This window comes from Natator depressus, chromosome 14 (assembly GCF_965152275.1).
Source record: "Natator depressus isolate rNatDep1 chromosome 14, rNatDep2.hap1, whole genome shotgun sequence".
Classification (NCBI taxonomy): Eukaryota; Metazoa; Chordata; order Testudines; family Cheloniidae; genus Natator; species Natator depressus.
The window spans coordinates 41150611-41177335 of NC_134247.1; the positions used below are offsets into that span (position 1 = coordinate 41150611).

At 46.6% G+C, this 26725-nt stretch overlaps 1 protein-coding gene across 1 annotated transcript in view; it reads left to right on the forward strand.

Annotated features, from left to right (window-relative positions):
* LOC141998490 (zinc finger protein RFP-like) overlaps window positions 1–19636 on the forward strand; it is a 208131-nt gene extending 188495 nt beyond the window's left edge. The window contains exons 7-8 of the mRNA XM_074971351.1: window positions 12192–12208; window positions 19119–19636. Coding sequence (XP_074827452.1) covers window positions 12192–12208; window positions 19119–19636 — 535 coding nt within the window. The remainder of the gene's footprint in view (window positions 1–12191; window positions 12209–19118) is intronic.
* Window positions 19637–26725: the final 7089 nt, after the last annotated feature.

Below are 26725 nucleotides of genomic sequence, written 5' to 3' on the forward strand. Positions count from 1 at the left end.
ATGGTAGGACACTTTACCACTCCAGGCCAGTAACACGTACTCAGGAATCATTGTACAAGAAAGCATTGCAGTGTATGTTTGCTGGCATTCAAACAACATCCGTTCTTTATCTCTCTGTTTTATCCTCAGGAGAGTGAGATATCATTCATGGTCACCTGGTTGAAATAGAGTGCTTTTCTTCAGGGGACACTCAGAGGAGCCCGTTCCTGCTGGGCTGTTTGCCTGTGGCTAAACAGAAATGTTCCCCGCTGTTAGCCACGGCGAGGGGGGAGGGTTGAGGAGGTAGCCACGCGGTGGGGGGAGGCAAAATGCGACCTTGTAACGAAAGCACATGTGCTATGTATGTAATGTTAACAGCAAGGTTTACCCTGAAAGACTGTAGCCACTGTTTTATAAAATGTGTCTTTTTAAATACTGCTGTCCCTTTTTTTTTCTCCACCAGCTGCATGTGTTTCAATGATCACAGGATCTTCTCCTTCCCAGAGGCTAGTGAAGATTAGAAAGAAAAAAAAACGCACTCGAGATGAAATGTTCTCCGAGCTCATGCTGTCCTCCTGCACTGACAGAGCACAGACGAATGCGTGGAGGCAAATAATGTCAGAGTGCAGGAAAGCACAAAATGACCGGGAGGAGAGGTGGCGGGCTGAAGAGAGTAAGTGGCGGGCTGAAGACAGGGCTGAAGCTCAAATGTGGTGGCAGCGTGATGAGAGGAGGCAGGATTCAATGCTGAGGCTGCTGGAGGACCAAACCAGTATGCTCCAGTGTATGGTTGAGCTGCAGCAAAGGCAGCTGGAGCACAGACTGCCACTACAGCCCCTGTGTAACCAACCGCCCTCCTCCCCAAGTTCCATAGCCTCCACACCCAGACGCCCAAGAACGCGGTGGGGGGGCCACCAGCCAACCAGCCACTCCGCCACAGAGGATTGCCCAAAAAAAAAGAAGGCTGGCATTCAATAAATTTTAAAGTTGTAAACTTTTAAAGTGCTGTGTGGCATTTTCCTTCCCTCCTCCACCACCCCTCCTGGGCTACCTTGGTAGTCGTCCCCCTATTTGTGTGATGAATGAATAAAGAATGCATGAATGTGAAGCAACAATGACTTTATTGCCTCTGCAAGCGGTGATCGAAGGGAGGAGGGGAGGGTGGTTAGCTTACAGGGAAGTAGAGTGAACCAAGGGGCGGGGGGTTTCATCAAGGAGAAACAAACAGAACTTTCACACCGTAGCCTGGCCAGTCATGAAACTGGTTTTCAAAGCTTCTCTGATGCGTACTGCGCCCTCCTGTGCTCTTCTAACTGCCCTGGTGTCTGGCTGCGCGTAACCAGCAGCCAGGCGATTTGCCTCAACCTCCCACCCCGCCATAAACGTCTCCCCCTTACTCTCACAGATATTGTGGAGCACACAGCAAGCAGTAATAACAGTGGGAATATTGGTTTCGCTGAGGTCTAAGCGAGTCAGTAAACTGCGCCAGCGCGCCTTTAAACGTCCAAATGCACATTGTACCACCATTCTGCACTTGCTCAGCCTGTAGTTGAACAGCTCCTGACTACTATCCAGGCTGCCTGTGTACGGCTTCATGAGCCATGGCATTAAGGGGTAGGCTGGGTCCCCAAGGATACATATAGGCATTTCAACGTCCCCAACAGTTATTTTCTGGTCTGGGAATAAAGTCCCTTCCTGCAGCTTTTGAAACAGACCAGAGTTCCTGAAGATGCGAGCGTCATGTACCTTTCCCGGCCATCCCACGTTGATGTTGGTGAAACGTCCCTTGTGATCCACCAGAGCTTGCAGCACTATTGAAAAGTACCCCTTGCGGTTTATGTACTCGGCGGCTTGGGGCTCCGGTGCCAAGATAGGGATATGGGTTCCGTCTATGGCCCCACCACAGTTAGGGAATCCCATTGCAGCAAAGCCATCCACTATGACCTGCACATTTCTCAGGGTCACTACCCTTGATATCAGCAGATCTTTGATTGCGTGGGCTACTTGCATCACAGCAGCCCCAATAGTAGATTTGCCCACTCCAAATTGATTCCCGACTGACCGGTAGCTGTCTGGCGTTGCAAGCTTCCACAGGGCTATCGCCACTCGCTTCTCAACTGTGAGGGCTGCTCTCATCTTGGTATTCATGCGCTTCAGGGCAGGGGAAAGCAAGTCACAAAGTTCCATGAAAGTGCCCTTACGCATGCGAAAGTTTCACAGCCACTGGGAATCGTCCCAGACCTGCAACACTATGCGGTCCCACCAGTCTGTGCTTGTTTCCCGAGCCCAGAATCGGCGTTCCACCGCATGACCCTGCCCCATTAGCACCATGATGCATGCATTGGCAGGGCCCGTGCTTTCAGAGAATCTGTGTCCATGTCCTGATCACTCACGTGACCGCGCTGACGTCGCCTCCTCGCCCGGTATCGCTCTGCCAGGTTCTGGTGCTGCATATACTGCTGGATAATGCGTGTGGTGTTTAATGTGCTCCTAATTGCCAAAGTGAGCTGAGCGGCCTCCATGCTTGCCTTGGTATGGCGTCCGCACAGAAAAAAGGCGCGGAACGATTGTCTGCCGTTGCTCTGACGGAGGGAGGGGCGACTGACGACATGGCTTACAGGGTTGGCTTCAGGGAGCTAAAATCAACAAAGGGGGTGGCTTTACATCAAGGAGTATTTCAGGCAGGACTTCACGGAGGATTCCAATAGGAAATGGTGCACCTAAGTAATTGTTCTTATTGGAACAAGGAGGTTAGTCTGGCCTCTGATTGATACATGGCTAGATTTACCTCGCTGCACCTTCCCTGTGAGTGACTGCAGTGTGACCTAGAGGAATGAGTCCCCTAGACAGAGGAGGGGGGGAAGCAAATGAGTACAAAACAAATCTGGTCTATTTCTTGTTTTGATCCACTTCATCTATCTTTTACATCTTTGGCTGGCAGCAGACGGTGCAGAAGGACGGCATGCCATCCACATCTCATGGCTGCTCGGCAGAAGATGGTGCAATAGGACTGCTAGCAATCCGTATCGCCTGCCTGCTCACCATAAGACGGTTCAATAGGACTGACTGCAGGACTAAAGAGAATGACCTGGTCAAGTCACTCCAAATTTAGTCCCTGCGCCCATGTCTGCCCAGGCGCTCCTGATTGACCTCACAGAGGCGACCAGGAGCACCTCGGACATGACGATGATGGCTACCAGTCCTACTGTACCATCTGCTGCCACAAGGCAAGGGGTTGCTGCTACTGTGTAGCAATGCCGTACCGCGTCTGCCAGCACCCAGGAGACATACGGTGACGGTTACCTGAGCGGGCTCCATGCTTGCCGTGGTATGGCGTCTGCACAGGTAACTCAGGAAAAAAAGCGTGAAACGATTGTCTGCCCTTGCTTTCATGGAGGGAGGGAGGGAGGGAACGGGGGCCTGACGATATGTACCCAGAACCACCCGCGACAATGTTTTAGCCCCGTCAGGCATTGGGATCCCAACCCAGAATTCCAATGGGCAGCGGAGACTGCGGGAACTGTGGGATAGCTACCCACAGTGCAACGCTCCGGAAGTCAACTCTAGCCTCGGTACTGTGGAAGCACTCCGCCGAGTTAATGCACTTAGAGCATTTTCTGTGGGGACACACACACTCGAATATATAAAACCGATTTCTAAAAAACCGACTTCTATAAATTCGACCTTATTCCGTAGTGTAGACATACCCTTAGTATATGGCAGGAATCCTTTGTCTCCTAGTCTGACCCACACCCATCCCAGTGGGAAAGTACCAGGGTAAGATGGTGGCCAGTGCCATGTAACAGGATCACCAGACCTTGCAGTGTCAAAGGAGCCTCCTAGGAGACTTCTCAGGAAGGAGGGAGATTAGTATCTTTACAGCTCTTTTGTCCTTCCGAAAGGCCCATCCAGGTTGAGTGCATACTGTCTAGTGGGCGTTCCCCAGGTGCAAACAACGTTGTGATTGCTACATAGTCAATATCTCTAACTTTAGATACAGAATTGATACACGCATACAAACAGGATAATCATATTCAGTATCCATAGTCCGTACCTTTCCAACGACATCTTACATGACCCATATTGCAAAAAATATATTTTAGTTACACCATAATCGTATAATAATGACATTTCTATGAAGAATGCGGGGTGCAGTGTCACAATTAGTATTTCCAACCGATCACTTACTCCGGGACAGAACGTCGTTTGGTGCCCGGTCAGAACTCAGGATTCCTTAATGCTATTCTCTAACTTCTCTGTTCGGCCTCAGACTGAGTCTTGTCCCTACGGAGAGTCAGGGCTTCAATCTTCTGATGTTACAGTCATAAAGAATGAGGTTCACCCTCTACTCCAGTTTCGCACTGCAAAGGTATTGTTCATATTATTCCTAACTGTCCACAGGGGAATATTTATTCTGGTGACATAATGTAAGAGGTGATGATTATTTGTGACATTTACTACAGTTCACCCAAAAGCAAGAGCCAGTCTCTTCAGAATCACTCCTGTATTCAGGGCATTTGGAGCCCCAGAAACTTTGACTCTTCCGGGCCGGCCAGTTCTCCCTCAGCAGCCACGTGGCTGTTTCTTTAGGAGGAGATTCTCAGACTCCACCCGGGGTTGCAATTGCCGCCATTTCCGAGTCCCTCTGTTACTTTCGCTTTCACACTCGGTAAATGCTGCCAGAGGACAGTACGGTTATCCCTGTGGAACAACAGGATTTTTTTTTTAAACTTGCTAGAAAAGGCTGTGATCAAACGGCAGCTATTTGATACCCAGAAGTAGCCGGGCATCTTGACGAAATGAAATAATTTATAGTTTAAGGGGACTATCTCGACAAAGCCTGAGGCTTTCAGAAGGACAGACCGCCCCCTACGCGCCATGACCCGTCTCCGGAGGATCAATCCGGTAGGTGAACTCTGGCTGCTTGCCTTGATCACGGTCAGGGCTCTGTCCGGGACAGATTGTTAATAACACAAAGACTTGAGAGTCCCGTGAGAATTTGTTTTGCTCTGTATGGAAACGGTACCGCATGTGTACGTTGAGAATGACATGCCCTCCGAGTCCATTTCAGATCGGTTTCCCAGCCCTGCCGGATTTTTACAGTACATTCACTAGGTCATTCGTTTCCTCTGTTACTGTGTTTCACCCAAGAATCCTGGGCCCAGTCCAGTTTTTAGTGACGTTAAAGGGAAATTTGTAACAAAGGAACTTCCTGTATTTAGAATATAGGAAGAAACGTGGGGCTGCAAACTCCGCAGCAATCGGTATAGTTTCCTGGCCTGCTTGTTGTCCGTAGTTTTCGAGCTGACTGTGGGGCTGAGTCCTTTTGCTTCTGATACTTTAAAGAAAAAAAAGTCCAGTTTTGTCCAGAATCAATGGAAACAAATTACTTTATTCATTTTGAGATCAGTGGGAATTAAGCATGTGCCTAAAGTGAAGCACCCTTTGAAATGTAGTGCTGAATAGGGATGGACTTAATGACTGAATCTGGGCCAGAATCTTTAATGCAATTAGACAATGAGGGGATGTCACCACTTGTAGCTTGGTATTGGTCTTCTGTATGCATGTCAAGGGATCCACAACAACCAGAGTGATCAGTTTGTACACATTGCATTGTTATCCTGTGATAACTTAATGTTGCCTTCTATCTTTGTGACCACAGAGCTGTAGAAGGGTGGTTAGCAGGGGTGATTTTTATGGTCCTGGGTTCAGGGAAGATTTGATGGCAAGAAAGGCCCATGTTACTGTGAGACAGGTTATTCCCTGTGTGAAAAGCCGTCAGCGGGGAGAATTCATGAGGGTATCTCTGCGCACGATTAAAAAAAGGGGAATTATTTTTCACCCAAAAAATTGCATGATTTTTGTTTGATTGACTTGAAATGTTTATGGAACTTTCCATTTAAAAAAAAAAACAGCTTGAAATAATTTGGAAAAAAAATGAATGGACACAAACACTTTGATTTTTGGGGGAGTGGGTTTCGGTGTTATACCAATAAATTAAAAACCAGCAGGATCTTATTAAAGGGAAAAAGGCAAAATACCACATTTATTGTGACTACAGGAAGAATCATAGTAAGCAGTTAGTTATAGCTATAACATTCCATTCAATCTCATATTTATTCACACATTCATACACACACACAGGTTCTGCAAGGTTGTTATAGTTACGAGCCTTAGAGTTGCTCATGCCAAGCCACTGGCCAGGTGGCCTGGACGTGAGGAGGGAGCAGGGCCTTGTCAGATGTTCATGTGATGCTCCTGGAAGTTGGTTTGCAGAATCAGACCCCCCCAAAGTTCTCACTTTCTAGAGTCCATTTTTATAGGAGTTTCTTCTTATGCCAGTCTATGGGAATTGCTTCACCATGCTGTTGTTGAATCAATCAGCAGATGGCACATTCCTGACGGCTCCGTGCTGCTAGATGTTATCTTGTTCGTTGGTTCTCCCATTCTTGAGGCTGTTGGGTGGATTCTAGTCTGCCCTCCGGGGGTCCTCCGGTTATTTCCAATTGACGCCTTCTTCAGCTGATGGACACTGGATTCTTAGGCTGGCACCTCCCTGATCATTCAGTTATTATCCACACCAAGCATCCATCCACATACATCCTCTATCTCTATTTTAATCACAATTGTTAACAAAGCGAGATGAATACTACGAAAGGGCGGGGAGTCTCTGGGTGCTGTTTCTATTGTTACAGCGTATTGCTTTGAGTCTCTCTCTGTGTGAGTAGTTGTTGTTACAAAGAATTGCTTTAAGAATAGACTCTGTCTTAGAATGTACTAACACAATTAGCAGCTTGCAAGTTTCACACATAGAGGGAGAGATACAGTACCAAAAACCAAGAGACCTCTTAATTAGTAATACCCTGGAATTTAAACTATGGGGAATCAAACTCATTTGTGATTTTAATACAGAACTTCTTTAATATGATCCAACAAGTGTTGCAGTTCTCAAAGTGTGGATTTGTGTCTCCAGAGATAACATGCTTTTTAACACCAAAAATGTTTTAAAATAAATAATATATAGAGGTGAGAAATAACAGACCTCAACCCTACTGTCCCTCTGCAAATTTGTGTGCACAGAGTCAATCCCTTACCTCTCTCTAAAAGTGCAAAGTTTCAAAATGTTAAATAAATAGAAGATTGTTGGGGGCTGAATAGATCTGGAAAAGGAGAAGTCTGGAAATAAATGTGAGAAGGACAGGCAGTCGAAACAAAAGTAAAACTGTTTGAGCAGCATATTCCAGAAGTCTTGAGGTCTTTCTGAGTGTAGCCTTCATTGATTTGAGATCTACCATACCATTCTCTCACTAGAAGGGAAAACCTATAATGGCAGCAGGCCGTAAAAGAGACCCAGTTCGGGAATATATTAATGAAGTTCCTCATTCCTTCACTTCCTGTGAAGTAACACAGGCATGCTTGCAAAATGCAAACAGTGCAACAAAGAAACGCAAGGCCTTGTTGCCCAAATGAAACAACATCATGAGAAGTGTTCATTCTCAGGAGGAAACTGCATTGAAGATTATGAAAGGAACATGTCTGAACATGCAGGATCTTCAGGTTGGTAAACTTTTTTATTTCATACTTCTTTCTTAAGGACTGCCTGTCTTCCTTCTGGACTATTCTTGAATTCTCATGTTTCAGCAAAAAATATAGTTGTTACTCTATGGTACTACCATTTTAGATGCAGTTGTGATAAAAAATAAATGGCTGAAATAGGCAGATCTTCCTTTTACAATTTCACCTTTAAAGTAGTACTGAGTGTCAGTGAATGCAATGAATCACACTAAATGAGCAGTATGGTAATAATAATTAAATAACTGCATTGACTTATTTTGTTTAGGGGAATCCATTCTCAACATACAGGATTCTGAAGACCACCTTCAAGATCACCATCATTTTCGATAGTTTCAGAAAAAACTACAGAGAGTCTTGTGGCACCTTAAAGACTAACAAATTTATTGGAACATAAGCTTTCGTGGGCTTTAGCCCACTTCTTCAGATGTGGGAGTTTAAACTGGAGTTTGGCAGGTGAATAAATATATACTTACAGAGATGGGTGTGGAGCATTATTATGCAGAGGCCCATGTTAAAGAGTCCAAGACAATTAGGGGGGAGGTGGCCCATTACTAGCTGTTAATGAGAAGCTGTGAATACCAAAAGTGTGAGAATGTTTTTTGTAGTGAGCCAGCCATTCCCAATCTTTATTCAAGCCAAGTGTGATACAATCAAACTTGCAAATGTATCCTAGCTCAGCTGTTTCACGCAGGAGTCTGTTTTTGAAGTTTTTTTTTAAGTATGGCAACTTTCAGATTTGACACTGAGTGTCCAGGGAGATTAAAATGCTCTCCCACTGGTTTTTGAATGTTCCCATTCCTGATGTCCCATTTGTGTCCATTTATTCTTTTGCGTAGAGACAATCCAGTTTGGCCAATGTACAGTTTCAGAGTTATCTGCCAGCGATAGTGTTTCAGACACATCATGTATGTCACATAGCCACAGTATATCACCTATAACAAAAAAAAAACGAACTCCATCATCCAGAAACAGCCATAGATAAGTTTGTGATAAGAACCAGTGGATTACAAAGAGAGGCAATTGATGAAAAAATTGCCTGGTTTGTTTATGCAACAAACTCTCCTTTCTGTATGATTGAGAACCCACACTTCTTTAACATGGTTCAGTCATTAAGACCAGGATAAAGTCCACCCAACAGAGCAGATGTCACAGGCAAATTGCTGGATAAAGTGTATGAAAGAGACATTGAACAGTGTGCAAAAAGTCTAGAGGGTAAAATTGTTAGCCTGAGTCTTGATGGGTGGAGCAATGTCCACAATGATCCTGTTGTATGTGCTTGTGTGACAATAGAAGAAGGGAATGTCTTCCTTACAGAAACAATTGATACATCAGGAAATGCGCACACAGCAGAATACTTACAAGAAGTAGCAGTAAAAGCTGTAACAAACTGAAAAAAAAATTCAAGTGTCTAGTACGCAGCTTGGTCACAGACAATGCTGGAAGTGTATCCAAGATGAGAAGAAATTTAGAAGAGAGTCTCAAGCTAATAACAAACGGTTGCAGTGCTCATTTGATGCACCTTCTAGCCACAGATTTCAGTGTTCCAGAAATAAAGGTTAATGTTTCTGAAATTGCAAAATACTTCCATAACAACCACTTTGCAGCAGCTGCTCTGAAAAAAAATGGAAGGAACCAAGCTAATACGCCCACAAGACGTGCGATGGAACTCAGTTGTGGACCGTTTTGAGCACTAGATCATGAACTGGCCTAATCTGATGACAGTTTGTGAACAAAATCGTGAAAAAATAGATGGCACTGTCACAGCCAAAGTTCTCAGCATTGGGCTTAAGAGAAATGGTGAACACATGCTGAGTATCCTGAAGCCTATTTCTGTAGCCTTGAACAAAATGCAGGGAAACAGCTGTTTTATTGCTGACACTGTTGAAATTTGGAAGGAACTGAGTGAGATCTTAAAAAGAGAAATGTGCAATGACAGAGTTAAATTACAAGCATTAAAAAAACGAATGGGACAACAAATATTCTCAATACTCGGTATCAGGGTCAAACCTTAACTGCTGAAGAAGAGGAGTTGGTTATGACATGGGCATCCAGCAATCATCCCTCCATAATGCCAACTATAATAAACTTCAGAGCTAAGGGTGAACCATTCAAGAAATACATGTTTGCTGACGATGTTTTAAAGAAAGTCACACCAGTGAACTGGTGGAAGTCACTTAAGCACTTGGATTCAGAGACTGTTGAAGTGATTATCTCACTTTTAACAGCAGTAGCTTCTTCTGCCAGTGTAGAAAGAATATTTTCTTCCTTTGGACTAATTCATTCTAAACTGAGAAATCGTTTGGGACCTGAAAAAGCAGGAAAGCTTGTTTTTCTTTCCTAGATTATGAACAGATGACTGAGTTAACTGCAGAAGCCGATATTTTACGTTTCTCATGTTGACCTGGCTGACATAGTCAATTTAATTTTTGTTTTGTTTTTTAAATATTTAATTTAACTATTTTAGTTAAAAAGAATTTTAACAAAAACAAACCTGGTTTTAAAAACCTTGAATATTTTACTAAATTCAAAAATTCATATGCTTGTTTTGTTAAAATATTCTATGTTTGCTGTTGAAGAAAAAAATCCAGAATACATAATGTTGTTGTTGTTTTAGTTAAATAAAACAATTTAAATGTCTGTCTGGTGATGTTCTCCTCCTAATACAGCATGGCAAGAAAATCCTCCAAATATTAATGATTAACCTGTTGAATTGGAGATCATTCACCTCCCAATGCCTTCATAAATATCTGCGTCAATTACCTTTGGTAAATGAAATAACCAAGCAATCATTCATTGTCTGATATAGCTGTAAAACTAATCTGAAAAGTTTTGAAAATAAATCACTGTTTAAAAATGTATAGTGTGTACCTTCTAAAAATGAAACCTACATCTACCTCTGACTTGTGAAGAATATGTATTAAGGTTATAACAACCAACAAGAATGCACTTTTATGTAGAAAACCAGGATTAAATGGAGTCTTTCTGACTAGTGATTTAAATCATGATTAAATGAATTTGATTTAAATCAAATCCACCCTGTTTGATAAAGTATTTTTCTCTTCCCCATCCTGTTATCCAGATCAAGTTACAGTGAAGATGAAGGTTCTTTCATTTTGTCCTAGCTCTGCAGTGAGCTCCTCTCTGACTGGTTGGATCATTTTCTTCATTACTTTTCACATTCACAAGCTGGAATCAGGTAGGAATCCCATTGCTCCTGCTGCTGCTTGTAGGATTTGTTTCATCGTAGTGATCTGTAAATCGTGCCTGTTCTACTCCTTTATACAAAACTGAAAAAGACAAAACAAAAAACCTTACAACAAATCCCAGAACGGATCATATCAGTACAGAATAAGTCTCCACTTCCTCCCCACCCCTTCAGGAGGAGTAATTCTCCATCCGCTGCACATGATGCAACTCAGGGTCTCTATATATCTAGGTACTTGTATGGCTTTCATCACCATAGTATCTGAATACCCTATGTTACATGCTTACATCCTCTTTGACCCAATCCTGTGTCAAACACCGAGGCAGCCTGGCCTGTAGCTGAAGAGATTTGGGCTCAGTGAAGCCAAGGCAAGAAGTGAGTCCCAGAGCTGAAGACCTTTTACTGAAAATGTTCTGGCAGAGGCCCAGGCCTACTAAAAACAGCAGGAGAGGGGCAGAGGAGGAGAACTCGAGAACCTCAGCTGTTCTCAGAGAAAATTGTGTCCTCATACGAGGTGAGAGGTGGTGGTCTCCAAAGAAGCTGGGTCCCAGAACATTTGGGTGAAATCCTAGGAGATCTCTGTTGACTTCAGTGGAGTCAGAATTTCATCTTTTTTCCCCCTTCTCACATTAAAACCAACACTGAGAAATCACATCAGAAATATAGTGAAGGCTGGTTTCAGAGTAACAGCCGTGTTAGTCTGTATTCGCAAAAAGAAAAGGAGTACTTGTGGCACCTTAGAGACTAACCAATTTATTTGAGCATAAGCTTTCGTGAGCTACAGCTGGAACAGATCACAGAGCTCAGGTACACATGGTATATACTCAGGTCACCCTGCCCATTCATGGGGCACTGAAATGGCTCTGTGGCATGTCAAATTAATATAAGGAGAGTTATCAGTGACACCTATACCTGAGCTGGCCTGTCACTTTCTACTATAAATGCCTTTTTGAGTTGTTTGTAAATTTGCCAGATTTCAAATATTCAGGTTGAAAATTTGCATGCCAGGCTGAATTTTTGGAAAGTTTGAACCTACTGACCTTTTCGTTTATAGCATTTTCCACTCCCCTCTAAGCTTGTTCTCTTTTTGCTTTGGTGTATTTCACAGCCAAGTTCAGAGTGACCGGTCCTGGTCACCCTGTCACTGCCAGGATGGGTGAGGCCATTGTGTTACCCTGTCACCTGTCCCCCAGGATAAGCGCTGTGAACATGGAGGTGAGATGGTTCCGATCTGAGTTCACTTCAGTTGTTCACCAGTATTATGAAGGAAAGGAGCAGTATGGAAAGCAGATGCCAGACTATCATGGAAGGACAGAGCTTTTGAAAGCTGGCATCATGGGTGGGAATGTTTCCTTGCAGATTCTTAATATCAGACCCTCAGATGAAGGACAATACAACTGTTTTGTTCAAGATGGTCCTTTTTATGAAGAAGCCCTATTGGAACTGAAGGTAGCAGGTCAGCAGCTCTTGTCTGTATTATCTTAGTCTGGGCTGCAGTTTTTATTCTTTCATACTGCAACAACTGTGACTAGTAACTTGTGAATTATTTTAGCGTAACACAGCGTGACTAGATTTCAGCACACGACCACATTCAGACACTGGAAAATATGCTGAAAACTTTCCCAACATTTTATTAAAGACATTTTCAGAATGGTCAAGAGACTTCCTTGCCCAAAAGATGTTCTTGACTGACTCCAAAAGGCGGGAGAGAAAGGAGGGAAAAAACTTCTAGACAAATATGGGCCTGGTTTACCCTAGGCTCCCTTGACACCTTATTTGACACATCTTGTACAAGATGCTACATAATTATATCATAATCATACGATAACCATATGGTGTTTATGGATTGCAGAGTGTCCTAGTGGGAAGGGGAAATTATGTATTTACCACTCCTAGTCAAGACTGAGCATTTCTCCCTTGCTGCTTTGATAAGGTAACCATGAAGCCAATTTGATTTAAAAAAAATAAATATATCTATCTAATGCACTAATTATCAGAGTTTCAAAAGTTCAGATCCTATTCAGATATCTATGTGGTCATTTCTCCAAAGGTGCTCAGCACTCAGTTGCTCCTGTCTTGAGACAACAATATCTCCCACTGTCTCAGTGAAATTATTTTATATATTTGTTCACATTTTTGTGTGTTCATGAGCACTGGCATTTCAGACATTCCAATATTCATGTATCCCTTCTACTGACTACCCGCTTGAATTAGTGCATTCTCATGTGAGTAAGGGATCCCCAGACTGTCCCTCATCCCTTCTGCTTTATACATTTAATGTATGGAATTAACACCCTTATATATTTTCCCCTTAGGTCTGGGCTCTGCTCCTCTCCTCTCTGTTGAAGGTCACCAGGATGGAGGGATTCGGGTGGTTTGTCGATCAGCTGGTTGGTACCCAGAGCCCGAGGTGCTGTGGAGAGATCTCAGTGGGCGACATTTACCATCACTCTCTGAAACAACATCCCAAGGAGATAACAGCCTGTTTGAAACAGAAACTGCGATCATTGTAACAGAACATTCAAACCAAAACTTGTCCTGTTGCATCAGGAACACCGTTCTCAATCAAGAAAAGGAGTCAGCAGTTTATGTAGCAGGTCAGTCACCATCCAAACCCCACACTGAACTCACCACCACCAGAAACCAAACAAAATATAGGAAGAAAAGAACTGAAACATCTGTGGTGGATATTTCAAAATCCACATACAAACACAGATGATGGGAGGCTGGTGTCTTTACAGGATCACAGTTTAGGCAACTTGATCCCCTTAATTGTGAGTATTAAGATTATACACATTTTGAGATGAAATTTTCACTCAATCCACTGATTTAGTAGGTTCCTGTAACCTTAAATTCACCTTCATGATTTTTTTGAATGTGATAAATTTTGTACTCTGGCTTGATTGTGATCTGTAGAGCCCTGTAAACCCACAGATATATATCCACAGATATCCTCATCATTTTTTTTTTTGGGGGGGGGGGGGGTTGCAGATTGGATGAGGATAACAGTTTTGTATCTACGCAGAGCTCTAGTGATCTGCTCACTTCACCAACTTCATTACTTGTGTGAAATGTCACCTAAGTCATGTGATATTGGTTTTACTGATGTTCAATGGGACTTGTGCTCCTTAATTCACTTTGGTCTGGATCCACAAGAGGACTCATTTTACCCCTTGTCTACACGCAAAAGATGCGCTGATTAACTAGTTAAGCGATGCCACCCGCTTGTATGAAAACTTTTTGTATAAGTTTCAGAGTCCCCTAAATAGATTTAGCTTCGGTCAATTCTTTATCGACTTCAGCTAAATGGAGATAGAGCACTATGAAGCTGATTTATGATTTAAGGTTTTATGCATCAATTTATTTAAATTGGTGCAACTCTGATATCTTGTCAATTTAAGAATGACCCCATAAGAGGGTTGCCCCAGGTTCCCTAAATCAGAGCACAAACCATGTGTGGAAAAGACATTCGGCACATTTGAAAATTCCATCCTGTTTTAGATGACCGAATCACTGTGAACAGAAGAAGAGCAAATGGAAATTACTTAATTTGCTGCACAAGTGTTTGGACAAATTGTGATTATGGTTTTTCCCAAAATTAGGAGGTAACAGTGGATTTTTCAAAAATATGCTAATTAATCTGGCAGTTTCTGAATATTGCTTACTGCTAAGGGCCAAATCCTTTTCTGGTATAAGCCTATTGGAATCAATGGGGTTTTATGAGCAGAGAATTTGCCCTCTGAATAGCAATGAATCAAATCAGGGTTGTGTTTTCAAGCATAAATCAGTGGTAAAGCTGTGTTGTTTGGAGCCATATTTAAAAATCCATTTCTGGTATTTTGTGTTGGGTAGATATGGCCATTTGTTAGGATATAGATATTCAGGCCTGTCTGTAAAGGCCTATACTCTAAGAATTTAGGTGTATTCTTATCACTTAGCTAGTTCTAGAGGTATAAAAGAAAGAATCAAAATCACTGTCTGCCGGTGTAAGGTCCTTCTCTTACTGTGACAGTCTGAGGCCCTGTGCTTAGGCTAAGATTTTTGGCTAAGCAGCAAAGGCAGCCATAAGCTGGGAAGCGAATGGTCAGAGCCTAACATTCCAACCTAGTCACATTGAAATCAGGTGCTTTTGGGCTGTTAGGAATACGATCCTGTCCTGATAATGCCTATCGCCTCCAGAGAAAGGGAAGTGCCTAGAAGATGTAAGAGGAAACTTAGTTTGATAGCATCCTGTCTGGAAAGAACTCACTTATCAATAGCTGGGATGTGAAATCTTCATTTCTGTGTTTGTTCTATCACTGTAGTCCCCATTTCCCTTTTGTTTGTCTGCATAATCTCTGTCTGGTTCTGTGATTGTTTCTGTCTGCTGTATAATTAATTTTGCTGGGTGTAAACTAATTAAGGTGGTGGGATATAATTGGTTAAATAATCATGTTACAATATATGAGGATTAGTTAGTTAAGTTTCAGTAAAATGATTGGTTAAGGTATAGCTAAGCAGAACTCAAGTTTTACTATATAGTCTGCAGTCAATCAGGAAGTGTGTGTGTGGGAGGGAAATTGGAATCATGTTTGGCTAAGGGCAGGAATGGGAACAGGGACACAGGTGTAAGGCTCTGTGGTGTCAGAGCTGGGAAGGGGGACACTAAGGAAGGAAACTGGAATCATGCTTGCTGGAAGTTCACCCCAATAAACATCGAATTGTTTGCACCTTTGGACTTCGGGTATTGTTGCTCTCTGTTCATGCGAGAAGGACCAGGGAAGTAAGTGGGTGAAGGAATAAGCCCCCTAACACCATTCTTCCACTCTTAGCTCACGCAAATCCTGCTGGGCACTATTTATGTATTTGTATGGAAAAAAAAATCTGCTTTTAGTCACCACTTCCAAACTAAGGCAAGCCCTGGGTGTTTTGTTTTTCAGATCCCTTTTTCCCGAGGGTGAATCCCTGGATGGTGGCGCTCAGTGTGATCCTGGTGGTTTTGTTTGGTTTCATTGCCCTCACCATTTATCTCTTTAAAATGAAAGGTAAATATCAGAGGGAGAAATATACTGTAAATAAAGGTTTTTTTCTAATAAATAAATAAGGGCAATTTAGGAATTTAACATGAAAAGAATGTGTGATCCACTGATCTGGTCCTAAATAAAGAAGAAGAATGCTCCACTTTTTCCCCCAGCCCAGCTCCCCCGCAGCTCCACTCCCCCGCCTGCCCTGCCTCCAGCCCAACTCTGCCCACAATCCCTCGCCGCTCCCAGCCCTCTATTTCCAGCTCTTCCCTTATCCCCAGCTCTGCTTTCAGTCCAAGCTCCTGGACTCAGCCATCTGTGGTGTAATGGACATGGGAGGAGGGGCTGAGACAGACTCTATTACTAGTAAGTGGGGGGCGTGTCAGGAAAAGTTTGAGCACCACTGGTCTAGTCTGATCTCCTTAAGAGGAGTTTGATTAGAAATAATCTCTGTCTTAACTGTCATATTGATGATAATGAGAAATAAAACATAAGAAAAGGGAAACTCCTAACAAACAATACGGGTATTTCTCTTTAATTTTTAGGCAAACGAGATTGTGTTTAAATGTTGTGGAGTTCACTGTAAAATTTAAATTCTACAATTTTTTTTGTAATATGAAACCTTTTTTTGTTTAGTTGCTTTTTATTCTTATTCTTTTGTGGAAGGGTTAGTGTTGTTATTGTATAAAATGTGGGGAACCACTAAAGTGGAGAGATTTCATACCAAAAGCCAGTTTGAAAAACTGATATGCAATAGAGTCACAGTGTTTAAGACCAGAAGGGACCACTGGATCCTCTTGTCTGATGTCCTGAAGAAGACTTTGATTTCTCTCAGCCTTTACTGTCATATTGATGATAAGGAGAAATAAAACATAAGAAAAGGGAAATGCCTAAAAAAATCTATTTATTTCTCTTTCTTTTTCAGAGAAACGAGATAACGAGATAAGTAAGTATCATCATCCTTCCTCTGAAATGAAACTTTTTGTACCATTTTGGAGTCTCACATGGCTCTTTGTTTAATTGTGGTGGGGTTGTTTGCTTTTAAATTTAAATTTTAAAATTGTTGCAATAGGAAACCTTTTTAGTTAGTTTGTTTGGTTTATCATCATCATCATGATTCTTTTGGGGTTTGTTCGTTAATGTAACTTTATAAAAGGTGGGGAAAGACTAAACTGGATGAATTTCACACCAAAAGCTAATTTGAAAAATTCATAAGCAATACAGTAGTAAAGTAGGTAATGGCCAAAAAAATATGTCCCAGGAGGAATTGTGCGAAGGCCCTGGTGGACTATCAGCACCTGAGATGATTATCTTCCCTCCACACTGCAGAGTAGGCATGTAACCAACCTGAAGTAAAGTGATACCTGGGCTCTAGCTTCTACCCAAAGTCTTGCCAGCTAACCTGGGTGCAAAGCACCACCAAACTTGAATCAGAGTTTTTGTGCTTGTGCATTAAACAGGTTGGGGCAACAGCCAGGTAAGATTCTGGGCTAACTCTGCAGTGAAGATCCACCCTGGGAGAGAGACACTCATGCAGTCCAGTGGAGGTTCTGATGAACGAATAACTTTCTTTTTCCCTCAGTGTATTAGTTTGTACAATATTGAATCATGCAATACGTGTTCAGATCCGCTCTCATCTCTAATTATGTGGCTGGTTTTAGGGTGGAGAAGATCCGTGGCACCTATAGAAGAAGGTAATTAAAGATCATATTTTATCAATGTCCAAATATCTGTTCCCATGAGGCAATGTGCCCCTTTTTCTTTGTTTATGGGAGTGGATGTGATAGTTCAGGGCAGATCTCCCCAGCACCCTTCATTTCACGGCGCGTCACAAGGTGAGGTGAGGTTTGTGCCTATGTCCTACCACACCATAATGAATCTGTAGCATATTGCACCTACGCTTCCTGCCCCTCCACCGCTGGCATGTGCACTGCACTCTGCAGAGATCTGTGACAGCCGCTGCCACCCCTTGTACAGAACCAGTGGGACATGCACCTCCACAGCCACTTCTCCAGGGGGAGTTTGTTCTGTCTCCCTGTGATGATGTCCGATCTCCAGTGTCCCTTTGTTTCTTCCTTCATCTTTTCCCCCGTGAAGAAAGCCAGGAGCTCTGCAGTGACCCCACACTGACTGGGTGAGCAGGGACTGTGTCTGTGTGAGACCGTTGCTCCTGTCTCAAGCAGAGGAACTGAGCCTTGATCACAGACAGGGGCTCCCCTGGCTCCATTATACAGATCTGGGAAGCTCCTGTGATCACCGCTGGGAGCTTGTGTCTTTTCTCCTCTCTCCATCCACCATGACCCCAGCATGGTCCTGTCTCTGGTAAACAGAATGTCAAGTCAGCCTCCCCATTACTAGCATGACCCTCCCCCTCTTTTCACCAGCCACCTATTCTGTACCTCCTCCCTACTGGCGGATTTGCCACTGGGCCAATGGGGCCTGTGCCCAGGGGCCCCAGAAAAATGGGCGCCTCTGTGCCTCAACCCGCTCTGCCTGCCCAGTGCTCCTGCCAGAGAGTGGGGTCAGGGCTCGGGGGGCTTGCCCCGCTCCATCCGCCCAGAACTCCAGCCAGGGAATGGCGTCGGGGTCCGGGGTCTTGTCCTGCTCTGCAGCTGGAGCGCCAGGTGGGCAGAGCAGGGCACGACCCCACGCCCCAGCCCTAATTCCCCAGCAGGAGTGTGGGGAGGGGGGTTCTGCAGGCAGAAGGGGTGGGAAGGGGCCCTCACTTGCTGTGGCCCAGGGCCTCACAAAACCTTAATCTGTCCTGGCCCTGCCGACACTCGTAGCTTCCACCATGAACCCCCTTCCCTTGTTTAGCCCCCTCACTCCCTGCCCCAAGCTAATGTACTTGGGTGCTGCGACTGCTGCTGAGCAGTGACATTCTGCGCAGGTTCAATCCTGGTACCGTGTGGCCTGTTGCTGTCCGAGCTGTGACATTTCAGAGCAGGCCGGGTGCAGTGGGGAGGCCCCATAGCAAAGTCCAGCACAGGGGGAGCTGGGACACAGTGAGATTGAAGGTGGGGTGGGGGGAAGCTCTGTCAATATTCACTGAGTTGTACCAGCTGCTGGGGCTACCAGAGTATCTAGTCCCCTCCCTGGGGAGAGGTGGGGGCAGGAGGGGAAAGATTCTGAGTCCCAGGACTGGCCCAGCTGCTCCTTTCACCGTCACTGACCCGTCTCTGCCAGGGGAGTGACTTCCCCAGCCCTGTGCTGAGATCTCTGAGGTGACGGGTAAATCCTGGAGGAAGGAGATTCCCTGCATCACTCCCCAGCTGGGGCAGATTCTGTCACTGACGCCATCAAACCCTCCCCCAGGGCCGAGCTCTGCCCCTAACGCTCTGATTCTCTCTCCCCAGCAAATGTGACTCTGGATCCAGACACGGCTCATCCCGAACTCGTCCTGTCTGAGGGTGGGAAAAGTGTGAGCTGGGGAGACACGCGGCAGGATCTGCCCGACAACCCTGAGAGATTTGACACTGAGCGCTGGGTGCTGGGCTGTGAGGGATTCACCGCGGGGAGACATTGCTGGGAGGTGGAGGTGGGGGATGGGCGATACTGGGCAGTGGGGGTGGCCAGAGAGTCTGTGAGGAGGAAGGGAGGGATCAGCCGTAGCCCTGAGCGAGGGATCTGGGCTGTGGAGCAGTGGTGGGGGGGTCAGTTCCGGGCTCTCACCTCCCCTGTGACCCCCCTGCCCCGGCGCCGGGCCCCCAGCAGGATCCGGGTTTGTCTGGACTGTGACCGGGGGCTGGTGACATTTATCGATGCTGGTGACGAGGCCCCGATCTTCACTTTCCTGCCGGGCTCCGTCCCTGGGGGGAGAATCCGCCCCTGGCTCGGGGTGGGGCCGGGATCCCGGCTCCGACTGTGTCCCTGAGACCCACAGCAGAGGGGGGAACCGGAAATCAGCCTGTCTAGCCTCACGGACCCCCAGTCTCTATGACCTTGGAGGACTCCCATCTACCCAGCCCCTGGCCTCTCATCTCTATGACCCCTGGAAGCTCCTCCCCCTCCCTCCCTGCAGCCCCAGGGATGGGAGGGGGAGGGGGAGGAACCCCTGGGGCTGCAGGAGGGGCAGAGGGGCCCTGAGGGGCAGAGGTGGGGGCTGGGCAGGGACCCAGCAGGAATCAATGAGGGGTTGGGGGGCTGGGGAGAAGGAGCAGCAGCAGGGAGCGGTTTGTACAGATCTGTGGGATTGGATCCCATTGGGGTCTCCCAGCCTGGGATCAGCAATTGGGGAAGGGATAAAATCAGGGAAAGAAGAGAGCAGCCAAGGGGGATGATCTGTGACAGGGAGGAGAGACACAGGAAAATAACCAGGGCTGGAAAGTGAGGGCTAGAACAATAATGAATCGAAAAGGAGAGTAGGAAACGAAAGGGAACGTGGGCGGGACGGGGAGATTTATGACATGTTGCTGAAAGTGAGACTGTCACTCATTAATTCCCTATATTAATTCCTGGCCATTGGTGCTATTTTAGTGCCATAAAGAAAACTGTTCTCAGTAGCTGGGGATCTCCTGGCCAGGCTCCTGCGGTCATTAAAGCTCCTTCTTAGCTCCTTTTACTTTGCTATTTTGCAGCTACTTACTGTAAATAAACCATTACAAACAATTCTTCTTATTTGTTCCACTTTAATGTCCCAGCTGCAGGTGCTGGGGGCAGCGTCATGGGATTTGCTTCCCAACTTGGTTGTGTCCCCGCAACCTCCACAGGGAATATTGTGCCTCTAGGAAGAGACTTTGGGTTTTACTGGGATGTGTCACTCTCCAGCCTGTGCTCTGTCTCTGTCCTGTGCACACCCGTGTCAATCAGGAATTGCTCAGCTATGCTCTGCGGAGGGGTGACTGGCTGCACAGGGGGCAGTCCATGCAGGGACTCCGGTGTGACAATGCTGAGCCGCACTGGGCCTAATTTTAGGCAACTAGAAAATCACAAGAACATTAGCCTTGTGCTCCACAAAGCTGAGTCAAGGGCCTAAACTCCCTGTACAAGGCATGGGCGACACGGCACCTTACAGTGCGATTCACAAAAGGCAGCTCAGTGGGGGAGCCATGTAAGCTGGCCATTGGGAGAGGCTGAGGGGCGGCGAGAGGTGTCCTAAACTCTGCCCCCTCTCACAGACAGGTGCCTAAACTGGGGCTGCAGGGGGGCTTCGGTCTCTGCTTAGCCACCCACAGACGGGAACCCAGTGCCTGACATCCGGTGGCTCTGGCGCCTAAGGTGTTTCTTGCTGGAATGAGGCCGGCACCTGCCTCGCTCCACACACAGTGAGTGCGGGGCTGGGGACAGGGAGGGGAGGGAGGTGGTTTTGGGGATTTCACCTGCCTTATAACTTTTACCCGCAGGATTAGAGCCCTGAGCTGGCATGTGGGAGACCCAGGTTCAATCCCCCTGTCCAGCATTGCTCAGGAACATGAGGACCAACCTCAGGGCAGGTACAAATCAGGGCACAAACCCCACACTGGTTGTGAGTTCTGTATTTAGATTTCACCTCTCAAGTGTGAACCCCTCAAGCACTATAACAGCCTGAACATGGAGTCACAGACAGTCCCCTTGGGTTCTCCGGTCTATCTTGCTGCTTTTCTGCCTCCTCCCCTGCTGCATCTCCCTGCTCCCCCTGCCGGGGCTGCCACATTCCCAGCAGCAGAGTCGGGGCAGCTCCTGGCCACAGGTGTCTCTGGTTAAAGCCACCAGCTGCTCTATCCTGGCCGCAGAGAACGGTGGAAGACATGGAACAGCAGACAGCCTCTCCCCAGCCCAGGGAGAACCATTAATAGAAACCTCCCCACCCCAAGGCAAAGGGAGCGGGAGGTGGCAGCACTGCAGGGAGAGACTCTCCCTAATCCAGAAACAGGGAGAAGCATCCAGAAAAGAGACCCTGCAGCCGAAGGGAGAGCCCCGAGGGGGAGACCTCTCCCTTCATGTTTCTGAATTGAATATTTCAGATATGTAGAAATATTCACTAGCACCCACCTGGTCAGAGTTAAGGGTGTTTGCATGCTGGGGAGTGAGAAGGTTTCTGTTTACTGGTGTGTGTATCCCAGACTGCAGTAAGGGGAACCCAAGCTTCTGATCCCCAGTATCCCCAAATAATTCAAGCATCTGGGACCGGAACAGAGCCCATGCACTGCTCCAATCTTGGGGTCCTTTGGCACATTCTTGGGGGACTCTCTAGCCTGCTACCTGAGCTGTGAAACCCGCTGCCTAACCCCCTGGAGTAGAGCTGACCCTCCCGACTTCCGCATGGCTAAACACACCATCTCCCAGAACTCCACGCCAAGGTGAGAGCCTGCTGGTTTCAGCTGAATTCTCTCTGGAGACGCGCAGTGGTTGTGAAGCATTTGGCTCTATCTACAGTGGACAGTTCAAAGCACTGCCTGGGGAGCCCTCCCACAGCCGTGCTTTGATCTGCCTGTGTGGTCACCCGGGAGCGCTGGGGAAAGAGCTCTCCCAGTGCTCCTGGTAAAGCAGGTCAACGAGGGGAATAGCTCCGAGCGCTGGGAGCTTGGAGTTCAACAGAAAACCAGAAAGCATTGAACACACACAGACTCTTTGCACACGTCCAACACACTATTGCCCTTTCACTAAACCAGATAAAGCACAAGAGAGTTCAGATCATGTAGCACAAAACAACCATCCTCACTGCAGTGCCCGTCACTAGCTCACCCTTCCCTTGGGAGTCCTGGGGGCCATCTGGGCTCAGGAAAAGCAGGCAGGCACCCCGGCCTCATGAGGCTGCTGCATGCTGGGAGATTTTGCTCTCTCCTTTTGAGCTGGAGACAAAGAGCAGGATCCAGGAAGGGACTCAGGTATTGCAACGCTGAATATCGCTGAATCTAAATCGCAGCTGCCTAGAAAATCACTGGAATGACCCTGAGCCACAAAGCCTGAGTTATGGGGAGATGTAAGTGCCTTAGAATGGGACCCACAAAAGCCAGCATACTAGGCTGGGAGCTAGTGGGAGATGCTGAGCAGAGGGGTATTGTATAGTCTTCACTATTTTTGAAGTTGGGGCCACTTTGGCAAAAAACCTTCAATGTGAGAGCCACATCAACTCTCATATTGAAGGGGATTGGGGTTTGGGAAGGGGTGAGGGGTGCAAGCTCTGGGATTGGGGTCAGGACTAGCACAGGTGGTAGGGGGTGTAGGAGAGGGTATGGGATGCAGGAGGCGGTATGAGGGGCTGGCTCTGGGAGGGGGCTCAGGACTGGGGGTGCAGGAGGGAGTATGGGGTGCAGAAGGAGTCAGCACTTACTTTGTGTGGCCCCGGCCCTACACCACTCCCGGAAGGGGCCAACGTGCCCCTGTAGCCCCTTGGGGCGGGGGGGGAATGTGGTTCCATGTGCTGCCCCTCTGCAGGCACCGCCCCCGCAACTTCCATTGGCCACAGTTCCCCGTTCCCGGCCAATGGGAGCTGCGGGGGTGGTGCTTGCAAGCACGAGCAGCATGCAGATTCCTCTGTTCCCCGACCCCTACCACCCTCTCAAGGCTGTGGGGGTGTGCTGGCCACTTCCGGGAGCAGCATGGCTCCGGGGCAAGCAGGGAGCCTGCCTTAGCGGCAGCCCCACCCCACCACCGGAGATCACGATAGACAGGGAGCCACCACTGGCCAGGCACCTCCCTATCTCTTGATACATTTTGTTACTGATGTAAAATTCCCAAAATACAGAAAAATCAGATGCAACTTTTCTTAGGATCAAATTTGGAGCTGTTTGAGGAGTTTGAAGAAAGAGGGAGATGAGAATATGGTGTTTAACCAGAGTGGGGAGAAGGAAAATCCAGGAACTGCTGGTAGGTGCCATTGTTACTCACTAATAAATCTGCACAGGGACGTTATCGGTGCTCAGATCTCTGTGAGTAACGGGAGAGTTACAGCGAGTAACATGTTCCCCCCTGTGAGAGGCTATTTGTTGTTTTCTCTGTGCAAAATAATTTCTGTTCTGGCTTAATGGAAACTAAACAGGAGAAAGGACAATAGAGGAAATTATATTTACTTACTGAATAATCCAAATAGTTTTCTTTAAAACGTGAACAATTTGAAAAATCTTTATGAGAAATCTCAATTCCTCTGCAGCTAAATCACTCTATAGTTATAGCCAGTTGACATTTTTCACACAGAAATGTCTCTCACCTAAAAGTGAGGCTTCAGCAAAATCACGGTTTCCCTGGAAATGTTGCTTTTTACGACATGACTCTAGATTCTGATCAGGAGAATCAAAATGTAATTGCAAACAGCTGAATCATTTCATTTTCAGTCTAAAATGTCCATCCACATTTTCTGTTTCCACATTTCTGCAGGAAAACATTTCAGAATGGTTCGTTCCGGGAACATTTTCAATATGCTGACATTTCAGTCTGATTGGGAGAGGGAAGTAACTGCGAAAAGTCTAAATTTCACACAACAAGAAAATTCTGTTTTCTGACAAACTCTGCCAGCATGGTGCAGTTATCAGTCATGGTGACAACTTCTCCTTGAGTCTCTCCGAGATCGTCCCAGCAGGAGAGCATGTGCGGCTCCCTGCCCTCCCGCAAGTGACCTACCCCAGTGACCGTTCTAGGCACTGACAGGATGGTGACCCTGCGCCTGGTCGTTCTCTGCTGCTCCCCCTGGTGTTGGGCGCTGGGAGTGCTCCGGAAGCAGCATCTACAGGGGAATCTCTCGACTGAGCCTAGGTCACAACCCAAAGAAAGGTCAAAGTTGAACCCACTGGTTTGCAATGAAACGCTCCCTGCTGCAGAAAAGGGGCTATAATTAACTAGCCATTGGAGCAGGGTCCTGCATCCTGCATCTTCTACCTCCCAGCGCCCTGACCCCCAGGCTACAGAGTCTTTGTCACCTTCTCGCTCTGACCAAGGGGCTATTTAATTATTTAGCCAGAATGGAGCAGCTTGATCAGAAGCGATTGCGGGGGATCCTCACATCAGAATATCCCAGATCCCCGTGGTTCGGGCAGTCACCTGAGCAATGGGAGACCTGTGTTCAAACCCTTCCCCCCTGTCAGGCAGAGCAGGGAGTAGAACCTGTACCTCCCAGATGCCAGGCGAGTGCCCTAATCACTGGGCTCAATGTTATAAAGGAGCCTCTGCCAGCACCTCCCCCGGGTTTTGTCTCAGCCCTGATCCAAAAGGGGTGCTCAGTGCACTGCTACAGGATTGGGCCCCACAGGCACTTCTAAATAGGGAAGCTTGAGCTACATTCCCCAGCTCAGGAAAGAACTGGAGAGGTGTGAGGTTGGGGATGAGAACTGGCTGCTGGAAGGAGTCGGGGCTCTAACCTGGAGTCTGACCAAGGAGGTCAGACGGAGAGACAGACAGAGCTCGAACACGGAGGTTCGCTACTGCTTGCCTGGGCTCTGGGCTGACCAGAATGATCTGTGCTTGAACCTTCATTTCTCTAGGATAACCTAACAACTTCCTATGCAGTGTCCAGCTGACTACTCCACCCGACTGTTCTGACAACGCTCTTTGAGGGTCTCTGCAAACGCTTGCTCAGGTGTGTTTGTCCCTGAAGCGTGTGCGAGTCTCTACCAGGAGTGTCTCAGTTGGCCTCACTGAACAGAGCTCACAGTGTGAAGTCGGAGCGCTGGAGGCTGAGAGGTCCAGTCTAAGGAGGGGGTGAAGCCACGTGGCTTATCCAGGAGGAAGAGCGAGAGGCCGAGGGAGTCTGGCAGACTAAAGAGTCTAGAGACTGTTGTGAAGCTGGGGATGTAGCACCGACCAAGTGAATTCATGACAGAAGTTTAAGAACAACTAGATCCCAGGGCAGGGTTCATCTTCAGCCTTTCCCTGCTGCTGTCAGCTTGCACCCAGGGGTGTGCATAAGGGAGGGGAAAGTAGAGGCACGCCCTCCCCCCACCACAATAATCATCATGGGCACAGAGCTTCTCCAACCCGGGGGTCGCAGAGGCAGGGAAAAAGCCTCACCAATTTGCCTAGGTGACTACAGACCCAGACCCTTGGATCTTAAGAACAATGAACAATCCTCCCAACACTTGCACCCCCCTTTCCTGGGAAATGTTGGATAAAAAGCCTCACCAATTTACATAGGTGACCACAGACCCAAACCCTTGGATCTGAGAACAATGAAAAAAACATTCAGTTTTCTTACAAGAAGACTTTTAATAAATAGAAATAAAGAAATCCCCCCTGTAAAATCAGGATGGTGGATACCTTACAGGGTAATTAGATTCAAAACATAGAGAACCCCTCTAGGCAAAACCTTAAGTTACAAAAAAGATACACAGACAGAAATAGTTATTCTATTCAGCACACTTCTCAGCCATTTAAAGAAATCATAATCTAACACGTACCTAGCTAGATTACTTACTAAAAGTTTTAAGACTTCATTCCTGGTCTATCCCCGGCAAAGACAGACTATAGACAGACACACACATCCTTTGTTTCTCTCCCTCCTCCCAGCTTTTGAAAGTATCTTGTCTCCTCATTGGTCATTTTGGTCAGGTGCCAGCGAGGTTACCTTCAGCTTCTTAACCGTTTACAGGTGAGAGGAGCCTTCCCCTTCCCTTTATATTTATGACAGCTCCCTTATCACCACAGCTGGATTTCCATTTCTGGTCCCAGTTGACTGCTCCTCAGACTCTCCCAGGCCCCCTGTGTCTGTCCCCAGATCCCCTCCTGCAGCCGGACTGGAAAGGGGCCTGAGAGCCTCGGAGACAGGAGTTCTCTGCTTAGCCCATCCCCTGTACAGCGCAGGAGCCCCAGTGCCAGCTCCTCTCACACCCGCTGCCATCTGCAAAGAACCAGGAGTCCCCAAGAGCTGGGGAGACTGTGCAGGGAAAGAGAAGCAGTTGCCACCAGGCTCAGAACAGGTGTGACAGCTGCTCTCTTGGCCAGCACACCCAGCACCGAACCAGGGACCCCTAGAGCTAAAAGCACAGGCTGCCACAGCTTATGCTAAATATTCAACCCTTTATAACTGTAACAGCTTCACACACACACACACACA